The sequence below is a fragment of the Triplophysa rosa genome, linkage group LG19 (assembly GCF_024868665.1).
Source record: "Triplophysa rosa linkage group LG19, Trosa_1v2, whole genome shotgun sequence".
Lineage (NCBI taxonomy): Eukaryota > Metazoa > Chordata > Actinopteri > Cypriniformes > Nemacheilidae > Triplophysa > Triplophysa rosa.
The window spans coordinates 8,806,667-8,824,372 of NC_079908.1; the positions used below are offsets into that span (position 1 = coordinate 8,806,667).

General features: G+C 37.8%; 1 protein-coding gene across 1 annotated transcript; it reads right to left on the reverse strand.

The window, feature by feature from the left end:
- Positions 1 to 7,167: 7,167 nt before the first annotated feature.
- adra2db (adrenergic, alpha-2D-, receptor b) lies at positions 7,168 to 9,079 on the reverse strand. The gene has a single exon (XM_057360602.1). The coding sequence runs from the start codon at positions 8,900 to 8,902 to the stop codon at positions 7,526 to 7,528; it is 1,377 nt and encodes a 458-aa protein (XP_057216585.1). The 5' UTR covers positions 8,903 to 9,079; the 3' UTR covers positions 7,168 to 7,525.
- Positions 9,080 to 17,706: the final 8,627 nt, after the last annotated feature.

The window sequence follows — 17,706 nt, forward strand, 5'->3', positions numbered from 1 at the left end:
GTACGCCTCACAGAATTAGCTCAATAGTTTTTGGAACAGAGCGTCTCTTTTATCTGTCTTTGTCTGTTCTATGTCATGTGCTGACTCTCTTTTCCTGGCTTTGAACATGTGTGGCGTTCATTTTGTTTTTGATCTTCTACCTTTTCACTTTTGTTGTCTTGCCTGTTGTGAATTTGTCTGTGCCAGCTGTGTCCCACGAATATAATTTGAATGCTGATGACCAGTAGAAACCACATCCAGAGTCACCCAATGTTGTTTTTTAAATGCCTGTAAGTTTCTTCTTCATCGTACAAAAAGTCTGTCAAATTTACAGTAAAAGACAGCAGCTGTGGTTCGTAAAAAATACATTAAAATGTCATTTGGGTTATACACAAAGAAGTGAACTGATAAAATGACGGTAAAAACAGCTATGGTGGCAGAAATGTACTGTGAAAAATAAGGAAAAAATTTATATATAATTATAATATATAATTATATTTACGGCACACTTAAAGGGATAGTTCACCCAAAAATAAAAATTCTGTCATGAATTATGTAACCTATGTCAAACTTCTAAATATCCAAGATAAATGAACATTGAACACAACTTTACTGAAAAACACTTAAAATAATCATATTTTAAAATATACTCTCCTAATGCAGTCTGACACAAAGCATGCTGAGAATTGGAAATCCTTCTCGACCAATGGTGTTGAATTATCATGTTTCAATAAAGTAAATTTAACAAAGAGCAAATCATTTTTTTGAGTTTTGGTCAAAACTGAAAGTTAATCAAAATAATCATTTTACATTACTCAAAAGTAAAAATGTGTTTCAGGAATTTAAAGTATTAAAGTAAGTAGAACTGTTTTATAAAATTAAGTTTACACTACTTAATCTGTTTGATTATTTTGTGCATTTGGGTTTACAGTGGTAGTTAATGGTGCCCCAGAAATCTCAATTTATACAGGTTTGGTTGAGGGCATGGGCGTCGCTAGCACTATTTATTCGGGGCTCTAGCCCCGATTGTTTGTAATCTAGCCCGGAATGTTTTGGCCTGGAAATATAATAACAGGAATTCAGTAACTGGACATTTAAAATTCGCTGTGTACACGATGCTGACTGGCCTCTCTCCCACACGCGCCGAGTCACACGCACACACACACACACACACACACACGCACGCACGCACGCACGCACGCACGCACGCACGCACGCACGCACGCACGCACGCACACACACAGGCGCGCACATACACACACACCACGTGACTGATTTCAACCTATCCTAGAACATCACCATGCAGTTGAGCTGCTCGACAAAATAAAATAAAATATAATAGTGTGAGGGCAGAGAAGACTACAGAACGGCGTTGAAGACGAAGAAAGGTAACTTTAGTGTGCGAGTACACGCAGACGAAAATGTACACCTATAACTCATGATATAAAAATCCGGATTATCACAACAAGCCCGGACAGTTTTTCGTGATTCTGCTATTGCAGCATAATCTTAATCAAAATCAATGCAAAGATAGCAAAAATTAATTTGATCAATTTGTGATGCAATATTTTTACGAGGATAATGCACAGATGTTGCCTGTCGCTCATGTGAGGTCAGTGAGTGGTGTGTGTGAACCTTTCTTACCTGCTGCTGCCTCACATAAGTGCCAAGGACCGGGCGAGGCAATAATATCTTAATATATGACAGCATAGTGGAGCAATACTGTTTTTTATTTCTTGTAAAAAACATCATCCTTGAGCAAATGCTTCCCGTCAGCGCGCGAATCTTGTCTTTCAGGCTTATTGCTTGAATGGAAAATACACATATAATTATGTCAAAATGTCCGTTGAGTTTTTTAAACACAAAAAGTAAACAAACAGTTTTTGGGAGAAACTTTTTGGGACGTGTATCACTGCATCCGTGCATTAACGCTTTAAACATCTTAAAGTGCCAGCAGCTCAGTCACACCAGCAGTTATTAGGCCACTGGCTGTGTTTACTTAAAAATTTACTTCAAAACCTTTCATTTTTTATTTACATTAGGTTAAGCATTATCAATTATAGTTATTAAGTATTTCTATTCATATAAATACTTTTAGTATTTAAGTAATTCAAGTTGTAAAAAAACATTACAAATATTTACACAATTTACAAACAAGGAAAAATCCTTGAAGGACTGACTGTTAATTTCATGCATTATTATCGCCCAGCTCATAAACGTGAAAGCACTAATGCATTACAAACATTACCATACGCTTTTTTTGCTCAAGTCGAGTCTGGAAGATACTCTCTGATGATTCCACCATCAAAAAATGAACAGGAAATCAGAATCATAAAGAACTTTGAAAAGTCCACAAGAGAATGAAGTACAGTAGACATACGTAGCTAGACATAGATAACAATGCGGGTCAGATTTATAAAGTTACAGATTATTTTGTGTTTGATAATACATTGCATAAATGTGTTCATGCAAAGCATATTTTCCTTGGGAAGAAAAACTTAAATTTATGTGATTATTTTGTGTTTGCTAATAAACTATATTGCATTAAAAAATACCCCTTACAACCTAATCCAAATCCCCTACATTATCCCCTAATGTTTTAGGCTCAGCCCCTGATGGTTTTATATCCTAGATACGCCCCTGGTTGAGGGTGATTAAATGAAGACAGAATGTTTATTCTTAGGTGAACTATCCCTTTAAGAGTAACTTTAACTGTTAAATGTACTGTAAAAAACTGGCAGCTGTGGTTGCATCCAGACCGGTATAAAAGCAAAAAGTATTTTAAACCTTAAATCCCTGAATAACAACAACAATTACGTCACCTTGTACATGCTACATTTTGATTTAAGTACCAGAAATGTTGTGAATTCACATTTTAAGCAACCAAATTTCTCTCTTTTAAACAGTTCAAGAATGCAAAACAAACCTATAGATATACAACAGAACAGTGGTGTTCTATTGTAGTTTGACTGGAGGTCTGTTCTTTTTTAACAATTTTTATTCTATTAAACATTTTTAATAAACGCACAACACTGTCAGAGTAATAATAGAAAATACAATAATGAAAAAAGACTGGATGTTGGTTCTGACATGATAGTGGACAGCAGGGAAAAATAAAAGAAATGTGTTTTTAAAATGAAGGAGAGCAACATGCAAACGTTCTTTTGTTGTTGACACCAAAGGTTGTGCGTCTAACCAAACTGATATTGATATCTGTGTTAAATCACACCTCTTTACATGTTTAAAAATGATGTGCATGGTAAGAATGAGATGTCTTATTTCATTTTAAAAATATTTTGTTGGTTGATTTACCACTTGATGTCAAATGTACAAATCTAGATTCTGAAACAAATGCAATGCAAAAAAACGTTTGTCTACATTGCGCTTTCTTGCGTCACTCAACCACTGCTATGATTTCCTCCACCTGCTTCTCGCATGATCCTCAGGTTGGGGATATCAGAAATACTGCAATCTCATTTTGACACATCTATAGAGATCCGAAAGGTATGAGTGCAAAGAAGTAACTGAGGCTGGAGTGCTTGCTGATGCATTTTAAGAATAAAACCAGAAGAGAATAAACTTTATTGTGCAGTAGGCTTCAGGAGATTTTAGGCGCCTTGGAACATTGCAGATTATTTATAATTTTTTCATCCAATTCATTTCCCAGTGATGGATCTAAAGCTGAGAGAGTATAGAGACTTTATAAGCTTCCCCACTTGGAACGCCATATTGATAGGAAGCAGAATATGAGGCCCTGGTGCTTAATGTATGAAACATTATTTGAAGCAGCTGTGTTATCTGACTTGAAGTTTGGCAAATGTTGTATTAAATAATTGAATTTGTGAGCGATAATAAACATCACTTAAGTGGTAGAAGGGAAATACACCACAACACATGTGTGTTATTTCCTCCTGTAAAATCCTGATAGGAGACAATTTTATTTCTTGACATCATAAGGAGCTCTCGACTCAATTTGTTTACCTCAGCTGACACCTGTGAGAGGTAAACTCACGGTTGCCTCAAAGAGACAATTACATAAATTAATATGTAAGCGGGCAAAGTGTGTTTCTTTGGACCCCTTGCATTTCAGCCATCAAGAACTATTGATGCCAGTGATTGCCTATAGAGAAGCCTGAGGTAATCTGCTAGCCTTTAACTGACAGATACCAGGTCAGATGGTCTTCTCTACAGAGCTGCTCTCATTTGAAATCAATCTGCCGAAATGTCAAGCTGCATTCATTCATTCATTCATTTAAAAGAGTTCTGAATGAAAGATTGGATGAGGTCTGTTCATTCTGATTGAATCCTGTCAATCACAACCAGTGATGAAAAAATAGCTTGAAGATGCACTTAAAAAACAATGGTGCTATATAGCACTAAAAGTGGTTATTTGCTTGTAATCATAGGGGAACCACTTTGGTGCCATATCTTTGTGCTTCAGTGGTTCTTCAGAGGTTCTTTGGGGTGATGGAGGTCTCATATAGCACCGTTTCCATATAAAGAATCTGTTAAGCCCCGTTATGGTTCTTTAGCAGTTCTATATCGCTCCTTCGTCATCCCAAAGAACCGCTGAAGAACCACTGAAGCACCAAAATCTGGTTTTATATAGCACCAAAAGTGGTTCCCCGATGATTACGAGCCAAGAACCACTTTTAGTGCTTTTTTTAGAGTGTGGTTTAGTGGTCTTGATGTACCAGTCTGGGTAAGATCAGTTGGTTTTGCTGTCTGACCAGTTCAAATTTCCATCAAACCAGTCCAACCTAACCAGACAGAGAGACCAGAAAACTAGTTTAGGCAGGTTTTTTCATTTAGAATAAAATGGCTATTTTACTGGCAATAATTGTACCACAGTGGTTTTTGTTATGTTATGTTATGTTATGTTATGTTATGTTATGTTATGTTATGTTATGTTATGTTATGTTATGTTATGTTATGTTATGTTATGTTATGTTATGTTATGTTATGTTATGTTATGTTATGTTATGTTAGGTATTCAGTGTTCAATGTCATGAATAAGCTTACATTTGATTAATGATCTTTAGTGAAAGTGAAAGTGAAAGTGAAAGTGACCTATCAGTCAGATATGGTGACCCATACCCGAAATGTGACCTCTGCATTTAACCCATCCAGAGAGTAGTGAACACACGCACAGCAAGTGGTGAACACACGTACACCCGGAGCAGTAGGCAGCTATAACTACAGCGCCCGGTAGAGAAGACCATCTGACCAGGTATCTGTCAGTTAAAGGCTATAGGCAGATTACCTCAGGCTTCTCTATAGGCAATCACTGGCATCAATAGTTCTTTACTGCATAATCTTAAATATTTCATAGTCATTTTACATAAGATTTCTTTTTAATTCATGTCTGAAATCCCATCTGTTCCTTTTTTGCCGGTTTAAATAACTTAGAATCCTGAATTTTCATTGTGGTGTTAAAGGAGGTGTTTTGGACCAGCAGACATGTCCTTAAAACACGGTTTGTGGCACAAGAGAGCACCATTTTCTCAGATCATCTCAGTCATGGGATGAACGACAAAAGCATCTGCCCTGCCTTATTTCTCCTCTACTAATTAACTTCAACAAGAAAAGCTGTTTTGCTTTGAGGTTTCATGCATTCCTATTCCTTAACTATTTGTCGGTGTATACAATGCTGCTCCTCATCAGAGGCGTATGTTGCATCTGTTGCACGCCCCCGGCCTTCCCTGATCTAACCCCACTGTCTTTCTCTCATGTGATTTTCTTTTCTCTTTTACAGTCATCAATAAACAAGAAAAGTGGATGTGTTTTTAGTCATTTCAGCCAACCCGTTTCAGCAAATGCTCTGTTCTTTATCTTTTTCTTTTTTTTCTTTTTTACTTGGACTACAACCGACTGCAATCACTGTACATTGAAACATATGTTGAGATTTCTCTTCAAGTCTTGATGGAAAGTGTTATCTTATGCATGGGCCTGCATGCTCAATCGTGCTCCTGGAGATCTACCTGCATACAGAATATACATCCAACCCCAACAAACTAAGCTTATTAAAGAGTTCACTTACATAAACTTTTCAAAAGTGACAAAACATCACTTTATTTAAACAGCAAATGTGTCCAGTGTAACGTCACTGTATGTTGTTGAATGCTTTTGTGTGTGGTGTGTACATGAATGGCAGGCAGAATTTTCTATTCTGTTTTATTCTCTTCGAAGTGTAGCTCTGGCCATCGGATAGGATGTAGCTGTTCTCCAAAGCAGATTTCAGAGATGGAAGTTTTTCAATAGCTTTCAAGTAGGAGAGCAAGAATTGCCTGTTATAATGTTATACCCGTTCTGACAGCTGTCTTGTTAGGACATATGGTACCGGTTGATGCCAGAAAAGAACAACCAGGATACAACACCAGGCTGAGGTTTTAAAGAAGTGCATCAAACACAGAACCTACGTTAAACATTAAAAGCGCGATGGTAAATTAATTACCACTATTGATTATTCCTCCTAAAATATTTTACGTTTATTTTATGTAAAATGTGCACTTTATTTAATCTATAGATGACAACAGACATTCTTTATGCAGATTCGTGCATTTTTCAAATAGATTCCTGAAGCACCATTTGGGCTTCTTTGAAAATCCTTCAAAACAGCAATTTCTCTACTGCAACATTACTGCAGTTCACGCATTCCTGTGAAAACTGAAGACTGACTCCATAAAGGCCTTAAAGCGCTTAATTGTAAAGTTACTTGAGTAACAAACTCCATATAGGGTTCTGGCTCAATACTCTTTTGACTAGTGTGAGATGGTAAAGATATAAAGAGGCTACTTTACAACAGTTCAGCTAAGATTCATATGATGTGGAGAGCTCGTTGAATAGATATGGTGGCATTGACATATAAATTGCATTTAAATTATGATAATGGAATATAGACAGATATTCTCAGCTTGAGCAACCTACAGTGTGACCTTAAAAATGTATTATTAGTTATTATTAGCTGAAATTGGGAAACAATGTGTTTATGTATGCAGTATATATATTTAACAGCTTTCCACTTTCTGGTTTTGGCATCAATTTCAGGACCAGCAACAAGGGCGCTTCACTCTTTCTAGTGCTATACAATATTAATATAATTCATTTTTTATTTAAAATTCAATAATTATTGTTCATTCAAAAACACAAACACTGGTCCTGAAAATGCAATTCAAAAAACTTTATTTTAAATGTCTCACATGTATGTCCTCAAATAAAGTGTCAGTGACAGACTTCATCCAGTTTTTCACTAATCAAACATTAGTCATCTTCCATAAATAAACGTGTAAATCGGACTGGCACATGTGTGATCTTGGAATTCCTTTTCACATTTGTTCAGGCTACCTGCCTGCGTACAGAATGGTGTTAAAAATCTCACTTGTAAGTGCACAACACTCCAGTAAACAAATTGCGAGAAAAACACTCATATTTTAATGCTATTTACAGAGACGCGGACCACGCGAACAAACACTTTTTTCCGTTGAGAGTGCCCGCACAATGTCAAACGCAGGTAAACGTTCACATGTACACACGCCAGAACCTACATTTACGAGCGCGCATGGCTATGGCACATAATCTTTGTAAACGCTTTCCTAAAGTCTCTGTTGAAAATCGTATAAATTATAGGGTTCACTGAGCTGTTGCAGTAGCCAATCCAGAAAAACAGATTGAACAGAGAATCCGGTATTGTGCAACTTTCCCGACATATGGCATGAAGGCTGTACGTGAAGAAAAAGGGGAACCAGCAGAGCACGAACACTCCCATGACCACGGCCAGCACGAATGTGAAGCGCTTCTCGCGCATCTGTGCCAGTTTGGACTTGGATAAGGACAGCTTGCGCGCCCTCGGATCCTGATCGAGGTCTGAGGTGCGACTACATGCCCATGACAGGCGTCCGTTTTGCCTTGGGCACGGCTGTGCCCCGTCCACTCTCCTGCTTTTGGTGAAGCGAGAGTTCCTCTGTTTGTTGGAGAAGCTACTCTCCTCCAAATCGATGTCATCCAGCTCGCCTTTGCGCTCTCGGCTGCCAGAGCTGTTGCTGCTGGGGCTCTCCACCTCCGACTTGCCTTTACGCACGAAGCATGTCTCCGACTGCGATGGCTGTCGCTCCATCCCGTTCTTAGCCACAAAAACGGTGGCTGCGCGCTGTTTGGCCACCCTGTAGATTTTACAATACACCAAAATCATGATGAGACCAGGTGCAAAAAACGAGACCATGCAGGATGAGAGGATGTACCACGTCTCGTTGTTCAGCAAGCACTCCATCTCGTCGTGTTTGGTCATGATTAGTGGTGGGAAAGAGATCACAGCCGATATAACCCACACCACCGCAATCATGCTTTTTATTCTCCGTGGGGTCCTCTTCAGGTTGTAGCTGACCGCTTTGGTCACCGACCAGTACCTGTCCAAACTTATGGCGCAAAGATGGACAATAGATGACGTGCAGAATAGCACGTCCAGAGCCAGGTAAAAGGCACACCAGGTGCTGCCAAAGAACCAGTATCCCATAACTTCATTGGCCAGGGAGAACGGGATGACCAAAGTGGCCACCAAAATATCAGCAGATGCCAAAGAGACCAAAAAGAGGTTTTGTGGCGCACGGAGCGCACGGCTGGTAAAAACGGCCACCACTACTAATACATTTCCCACGATGGTCACCAGGATGATAACGGTGACCACGAGAATAATCAACACCGCCGCGTACTGTGAATGTGGCGGGGGTCTCGGTGCGTTCGTGTCATTAGTATCCGCAGTTGAGTTCAGCGAGAAATTAGGGATTGTTGTCAAATCCATTCTGGATGCGTTTGATGTTGCTTCTCCATTTCCAAGCGTATTCTCATCCAAGACGCGTTTCGACTTTAAACTTGCCTCCGATCTAAAGCGCTGCGCAATCCGGCGGAGAGTCCACACCAAACCTATCATACCAAAGATGATGTTCTAACTTTTATAACTCTCGGATGATATAAATATATGTTGTCTGTTTCGCTCGCTATTGATGGCGCAGTAGTGCACCTCAAGACATGTTTTGTTACTGAAAGAAGCGCACTGGAGACAAAAAGAGAGGTCTGGTGCAGACGGGGGTTGAATATTTGGCGCGCTCCCGTGTGTCGCACTGAACGAGTATATGGGAGATACTGAGCGATTTGTGCCTTTGTCTCTCCCTCTCTCACTTTGCACGGCGGCGGCAAATTTGCACATTATTTTGGTACTTGATTTAATAACAGTAGAACAATTTTTGAAAAACCCACAATCAATCCCATGTTATAACTTTCATTAATAATGAAATGTAATCAAGAAATGAAATTCCCAGTAAATAAGATAATATGGTTTACATAAATTATGCAGCACTTGCTCTTTGTGGTTATTTGGATGCATTGTAACTCATTGCTTTGGTAACAAATATCTTAGTTTATTTTTAGTACATTTTTTGTAAAATGTCCATATATTAAGCCAATTAGTTAACAATAATCAACAGAAATAATTAGATTTATTTACCATTTACAACAGGTAAATAAGTAGATTTATAGGAACTGTTCACCCAAAAATGAAAATTCTGTCATCATTTACTCACCCTCAAGTTGTTCTAAATCTGTATAAATTTCATTGTTCTGATGAACACAGAGAAAGATATTTGGAAAAATGCTTGTAACCAAACAGTTCCTGGCCACGATTGACTAGTAGGAAAAATCACTTTATAAATTTATTTTTAAAATCCAATATATTTTTGACATTTTTTTCTGCTGTGGTAGTCAATGGTGGCGAAGAACTGTTTGGTTACAAGCATTCTTCTAAATATCTTTCTCTGTGTTCATCAGAGCAATGAAATTTATACAGATTTGAGGGTGAGTAAATGAAGACAGAATTGTTATTATTGGTTGAACTGTCCCTTAAAGCAGTGGTTCTCAAACTGGGGGCCGTGGCCCCCTGGGGGGCCCCAAGATGGATCCAGTGGGGCCACAGATTTGTGGCATTTTATGAAATATAGAAATTTATCATAGATTTTATGCAATCAAACATCAGAAAAATGACACCACCAACCAAAATAATTGAGGTTCCAGCATTGTATAACTGAATGTTTTTGGTTTAATTAAAATTCTAAGTTTAAGATTATACATCTTTATATGGGGGGCCGCAAGCGATGCACTTAACACAAAGGGGGCCTTACAACGAAAAAGTTTGAGAACCACTGCCTTAAAGGTATCAGTAGCCAACTATAAATACCACTGGACATTTTCTATTATTTTATTAATTTAGCAGACATTTTATAATTTATAATGAATATTCCTTAAATTAAAGCTTTAGAGATCAGTATAGGATACTTAAAGGTGCAGTGAACTGGCCGTTTTTATTGTTTTATACTATTGTCTGATGTCTACTTATGACGTTCGCGTGGTTTTTACATTCGAAAACATCAAAATCAATAAGGAATAGGCTATTTTCTACCCTGGTTTTGAGGCCGGCTGGAGAAACGCTCAGTTTTTAAGGGCGGGCCGCATAGAAGACTTGGAAGTAAACGCCCACTGCTATGATTGGATAGCAGCTTGTGTAGTTGACTTAGTTGGAGCTTTCTGTGAATTTGGTTAGACACGTAACGTTACGTAACGTGATTTTACTCAAATTTACGGACTTATTTCCCGGATGTGATGGCAAGGATTTGCGTATAGTTTGTATAGCCTATAGTTGTGTATGGTGTTTAGTGATATATGATCGTACATGTCAGCATCCCGCGAACCGGACAGAAGATCACCGCAATCGCATGGCTCAAAATGTTATAGTTTTCATGATAAATAAACAAACGGTAGACTCCCGGCCAAAATGACCCAGCACCAGAAATAATATCAAAACACTTCAAAACAGCCTCCATTATTCGCAAATGGTGGATAAAACCTTGAAAAATGATATATGAGCCCGCCAAATCACAGAGATGCCGATTACAATTATTACAAATGACTAGAGGTCCCCAGGTAATACTATCAGGTCATATCAAGTGATCTCTAACAAAGCAATAGTGACGCACAGTATATGTTTTACATATAAGATTGCTGCGCCATTCCTATCGGATCCAATATTGACGGCACAGCACTGCTTTTTCATTTGAGTCTCTCTGCAAAAACTTGTTCAAGGAATCTGCGTTGAAATGAAGTGAACAAATGCTCAATGTTTTCCCCACGTGAGCTGGAACGTCTTTAAAAATGAACTTCACGCATTCCTACTGTCGGAATCTGAAGGACGGTTATGCAGCGACTGTGTTCTTCCACAACCAGGCACTGCACAATATTTTGCGATCTTTAACGGCATGATGCTTACACTCGCTTTATCTGGTTCTGTGCAGCTTGTGTTCAGTACTGTCATGCGCGAACCAGTGGGCGGGGCTCGAGAAGTAGGCGTTGATATTTTTCTGTGGAGGCGGTGTTCAACCTATAGGTGCATTCCAGGACGTGCCGTTCGCTGAGCCTCGTGTCAATAACAGTTGCTATTTCAGTAACAAGGGCGTTTCAGGTCTGACACTTACATGATGTTCGCTTGAATACGATTCCCTCTTATATAACAAAAGCTTGGGTTAAAATTGTGGTCCTAGTTCACTGCACCTTTAAAAGAAATATGTACTGTAGTGAAGACCGGGGCTAGTTGTCACACTTTTAAAAGTCTTTGCTACAAACGTGACTCAAACCTAACCTGACTCAAACCTGTATATTGCCTAAAAATTATAATTGAACACATTTTCTTTCACATGATACAAGTTGTTACAGTAGAATGTACCTATTGTTACTGACTTTTACTGAAAATGTAATGGTTTTCTTAACATCCTTGAGTCTAGAGGCTAATATTCCCAGTTGACCTGCAAGTCAGAATCGGTATTCTTCAGATAATGACTCTTAATGCTTAGATTCAGTCAACACTGAGGCATTAAAACTTCTGGCATAATGTCAAAACGACTAGAAAGTGCTTGCACAACGGGATGCTAAATGGACAAATTGCACAAAGCTGGTTGTTGAGGTGATATATTGCTATGTAAATATATTTTGAGTTCACTAGTTTGGGGTCAGATGTTTTCAGGTAGAGAGAGAAAAAGCTTTTAAAGTGTTATTTTGGGGAGCTTACAGCATCGTGTCTCATCGTGAAGAAGTCTCTCTAAGCGAGTACCCGATACGCCTCTTCAATCTGAGGGGGCACGTGTTCCATCACATTTGAGCCACGTGTGATTGTAAATGCAAAACATTTCCTGTGCCTTTTATTAATCAATTGCATTTAAAAAATGACTTTTAATTTGTTGTGCGAGAGAAAATATTCATTTGTATGCTATTGAAAATTACGCATATTCTTGGGTTAGGAAAGAGACTGATGGTCTATATTCTGCATTACTCAAGACTGGCGTTTGTCAGCATCTGGTGTTTGGTGGCCATTCTCTCTTTATATGTGCTCTATAGGGAACATGTTCTGGCTTGGAAGTGCTGATTGATGCGATTACAAATTCAGTTCAGCCCTCTTAATTGTAATTCAGAGAAGGGTGAATATTTTGCAATAATGTCAGAGCCACAGAACAAAAACGCTGGATGATGGATGCTGATATACTTGGTCATATCAGAAATTGAGTGTGTGCTATAAGCTTTCATTTGATTGTTCACAGGAGTGCCGTACCACGTCTTGACAGATCACTAGTTGCTTGCACAGAGCCTGGGTGCGTTCGTCTAACTTTTGCAAACTGGCTCACACAAACATGTGCTGTTAACACACGTGCATGCAGATAACACACAATATTCATGTAATAGTACAGATATAAAAACTCTTTTCGTGGAATACGTCAAGCTCATCAATGCTCTGATATTGAACTCACTCAGTTTCTGTAATGACTTTGTAGTTTTCCGGCATCGCAGCTGTTCTGCTCTATGACATCTTTCTGTATGGCTGGTGGAAAACATGAGGCAATAATCTGTTTTACAAAACAGCCTTGGACTGGTTTCCAATCCAAACTATTTTGGTTTGTTCTGCATTTTGCCCTTCAGCTAATGAGCTTCTCTATTTCAAGCTTTAAAGGAAGAATGTATCAAATATTTAGCGCTTTCATCGAACCGTGATTTAGCTGTTCATTCGTGCGTGTAATGGCCCAAACTTTAAAAGGGCTTTTAAGGTTGATTGGCATTTTTATTACAGATTTCATACTGTCGCTAAAGTCAACCTGCCTTAAAATAATGTTTATAAAAAGAAAAACTGGAAAACGGTTTGATTATTACTGAAGTGTGTGTTTGGCACAATCATTTCAAAAGGTGAGACAGTGTTTGGAAGTTCAAGTAATGGCTAAAGGATTTAAATGTTCACCCAAAAACAAAACAAAAACACGTTTTTATTTATTTATTTATGACTTTCTTCTGCAGAACACAAAATAAGATATTTTGAAGAAAGTTGGTAACCAAAGAACAATGTCCCCCATTGACTTCCACTGTACACTGCGTTCCAAANTTATTATGCAAATTGGATTTAAGTGTCGTAAACATTTAATTTTATATTGTTCAATTAAACTTATGGATGGTATTGTGTCTCAGTGCTCTTTGGATCACTGAAATCAATCTCAGACACCTGTGATAAGTAGTTTGCCAGGTGAGCCCAATTAAAGGAAACTACTTAAGAAGGACGTTCCACATTATTAAGCAGGCCACAGGTTTCAAGCAATATGGGAAAGAAAAAGGATCTGTCTGCTGCCGAAAAGCGTCAAATAGTGCAATGTCTTGGACAAGGTATGAAAACATTAGATATTTCACGAAAACTTAAGCGAGATCATCGTACTGTGAAGAGATTTGTGGCTGATTCAGAGCACAGGGTGAATATTTTGCAATAATGTCAGAGCCACAGAACAAAAACGCTGGATGATGGATGCTGATATACTTGGTCATATCAGAAATTGAGTGTGTGCTATAAGCTTTCATTTGATTGTTCACAGGAGTGCCGTACCACGTCTTGACAGATCACTAGTTGCTTGCACAGAGCCTGGGTGCGTTCGTCTAACTTTTGCAAACTGGCTCACACAAACATGTGCTGGTAACACACGTGCATGCAGATAACACACAATATTCATGTAATAGTACAGATATAAAAACTCTTTTCGTGGAATACGTCAAGCTCATCAATGCTCTGATATTGAACTCACTCAGTTTCTGTAATGACTTTGTAGTTTTCCGGCATCGCAGCTGTTCTGCTCTATGACATCTTTCTGTATGGCTGGTGGAAAACATGAGGCAATAATCTGTTTTACAAAACAGCCTTGGACCGGTTTCCAATCCAAACTATTTTGGTTTGTTCTGCATTTTGCCCTTCAGCTAATGAGCTTCTCTATTTCAAGCTTTAAAGGAAGAATGTATCAAATATTTAGCGCTTTCATCGAACCGTGATTTAGCTGTTCATTCGTGCGTGTAATGGCCCAAACTTTAAAAGGGCTTTTAAGGTTGATTGGCATTTTTATTACAGATTTCATACTGTCGCTAAAGTCAACCTGCCTTAAAATAATGTTTATAAAAAGAAAAACTGGAAAACGGTTTGATTATTACTGAAGTGTGTGTTTGGCACAATCATTTCAAAAGGTGAGACAGTGTTTGGAAGTTCAAGTAATGGCTAAAGGATTTAAATGTTCACCCAAAAACAAAACAAAAACACGTTTTTATTTATTTATTTATGACTTTCTTCTGCAGAACACAAAATAAGATATTTTGAAGAAAGTTGGTAACCAAAGAACATTGTCCCCCATTGACTTCCACTGTATAGACACAAATCTTCTTTTGTGTTCCAGAAGAAAGAGTCATAAGGTTTTGAACCACACGAGGGTGAAAACTGATGACAAAACTTATACTTTTGGCTGAACTGTCCCTTTAAACCATGGAAGAGCGTGATGAAAACCCATGGCAGAAGTTAGCCATGCCTCTAAAATGCATTAAATCGGTCAGTCTGTCTCTGTGACTCGATCAGCTCCCTTGTTCCCGAGGTCGTGAATCAGCATAGCCTATCGTGTACACGGGTCCGGGTTTTTTTTTTGCATGTAATTTAATGCTTTATTGGCACTTGAAATAGCTAGTAAATGTACTTGATCATTTATATTGTTTCCCCAGAGAAAATGCTTTCATAGCTCAGGAGGTATAACTTTTATCCAATGTTTATCCTAAAAGAGAAACTAGCTTAGGAGAACTAGAAACGAGACAAAAATACTGTACATTATCAATATGGAGACATCTTCAGTAATATACTGACTGTTTATAACAATCTCCACTGAAATGTCTGAAATGCAGGTTACTTAAAAATTTGCTCTCCATTGCAAGTCAATTGATATGAAAGGGATCTCATTTTTCCTTTTCTTTCTTATGGGTATGCAAAGAGTTACTGTAAATGTGATAATAGCATTTCTCTTAACGCGCTTACTGAAGGTGAGAATGTGGGGGTGTGAGTGTGAGAATTAAACAGGGAGTCACAACAATATCAACAATAAAAAATCAACCCTGTTTACCCTGCATTATTAAACAAGAGGATGATCAGGATTGTCATAGATCAGAACATGACCTCTAGTTCCCCTGTGACACATTCCCTGGCCACTGTGTCTTTCAGGGATACCCCAGGGCCATTTCTGTGCGTGAGTCACATCCATAAGCAGTTTCTTTGTTTGCTGTTAAGTTGAACAGACTCGGGTCTTTCACAAATAAACAGGAGGCATTGAGAGCTGAATGAAGGAGATAAATCCTTATAAGTTGTAAGAGTAAGAAATAAAAGAGGGAAAGAAGATGAGGCTATTTGTTCAAAATGTCTATTCCGACAGCTGCGGCGCCAGAAAAAAATCATTAAGTAACATTTTTGTAAAATGAAATTAGATGTTCTTCATTTTTTAGTGTTTTCTTTACTGCATTTTAAAAATGTGAAAATTTTGTCAAATAAAACAGTGAAATTCTGTAATATTACAGCTGTTTGCCATTTTTATTTTTCTAACTGAGTTATAGCCTAGGATTTATTGTGTGTTCTTGTTTTTCTTTTCATTGAATTTTGTGTAAATTGATCTGTGTAGGTTTAATCTTGCATCCCTGATTAAAATCCCATTTGTTTTTGTGCCACATAAATTTCTCCCTGCTGTAGAAATACATTATCTGGCAGATGACTATACCGATTCTGTTTTATTGAGACCAGGCTGGTCATACCATACTGTATATTAAGAACAATTCTTCCCATAAATTTATAATAAATATTGTCTTTTCTTCCTGACATGCAACAATAAATTATTACAAATTACTTAGACAGAACATTTGTTGATGTAATTGATATTAAGAACAAAAAACCACACATGCCTTAGCCTGTGCATTAGTGATTTACACGTGTGAGAATGGTTCTTCAGGCTCCAATAAACCAATTACAAACAAGAGATGCTTAATCCCGTCCAATTCAAACACAGAGGAGTCTCTGTAAACAATAATTCATCAGTTTATTGCCTTTATTCTCTTTATTGAGCAACACTGTTTGTTGATATTGCATTTTCTATGAGTTTGAACACAGAGCAAAACAACAAAATATATTACTGGTTACATAAAGTGAACCCAAAACTCTGCTTAATATTGCCACGTGTATTTATACAAGCCTCCGTGAGCCCCTATATCCCTCTACGCTTTCCAGCTGCCAGCCATAAATTGCATGAATATGAATCAAGGGTGAAATTAAAAATATGCTGGTTGGAGGACTTGATGGAGATTTGCCGGGCAAAGAGAGATGGCAGCTACATGCCAAAACGTATCAGTACTCATTTCATGAGCGGCGCTGCAATCATAAAATAAAAAAATCCTGCTTTTCTCCAACTCAACCTTTGCTTTGACCTTCTGTGCCTATTCATTAGAGATAGAAAACCACGACCTCACCCCTCTGCCACAACACTGGGATAATGATCAAGCGTTTGATTTATATAACCCGAGGCATTCTGCATCTTAAAAGACCTAATAACGCTGACACTTAAAAGCTATTGAAAACCTTTCAATGGCTTTTGGCAGGGACGTCTCAATCATAGTTATTTAAATGAATCGCACAGTTCAAAGCACAAAGTCCTTACGTTGGAGAGTTTTCCGCAGCACATCCGCACTGTCAGCGGAAGGAAAGAGATTATAGATAAACATAAGATGATGCAAAATTCAATCTCAGATAAGTTAAAGAGGCAAGAGCATCTGTCGAATTTCAGTGGTGTTCTGCTAAAATGAGAGGATGCTACTAAAAGAGAAGATTTAGAATGTACGTGCTAATTGGATTATAATTTGGGCATATGTGATAGATAAATAAATGTTTACAATTTTAATTTATCTACTTAATAGAATAGTGAGATAATTCACAGATCTGATATTAGATGTGATATTGCTTGGAGTTTTGATAATTTGGTAATGTTTTGATGTTTTTGATTTAATGTTGCGGTGCACTTTCCCAACTATTTTTTTAATTCCTTGCATCTTCAGTATCTTCAGTCTCCAGTATTCTATTCATTTCTTTGTTATAGTAAATGTTCTCGCCCACACACATCTACATTGCAGAATTCCAACACCACAGTTACAGATGAATGAGTCAGAGAATTGGCTTTAAAAGTGTTAAATCAAGGTGGTGATGATCTATATTTCATTCTATTTTCTTTAGATTTTTTGTTCACTTTGTTATATTTAATTTTCTGAATCTGCATTTAGTAAATAAAACATTGAATTATTAAATAGAGTTATCTACTGACCCCAACC

Bases quoted from the DNA above. Each gene is read 5' to 3' on its own strand.
- adra2db (XM_057360602.1), bottom strand. From the start codon at position 8,902: ATGATAGGTTTGGTGTGGACTCTCCGCCGGATTGCGCAGCGCTTTAGA.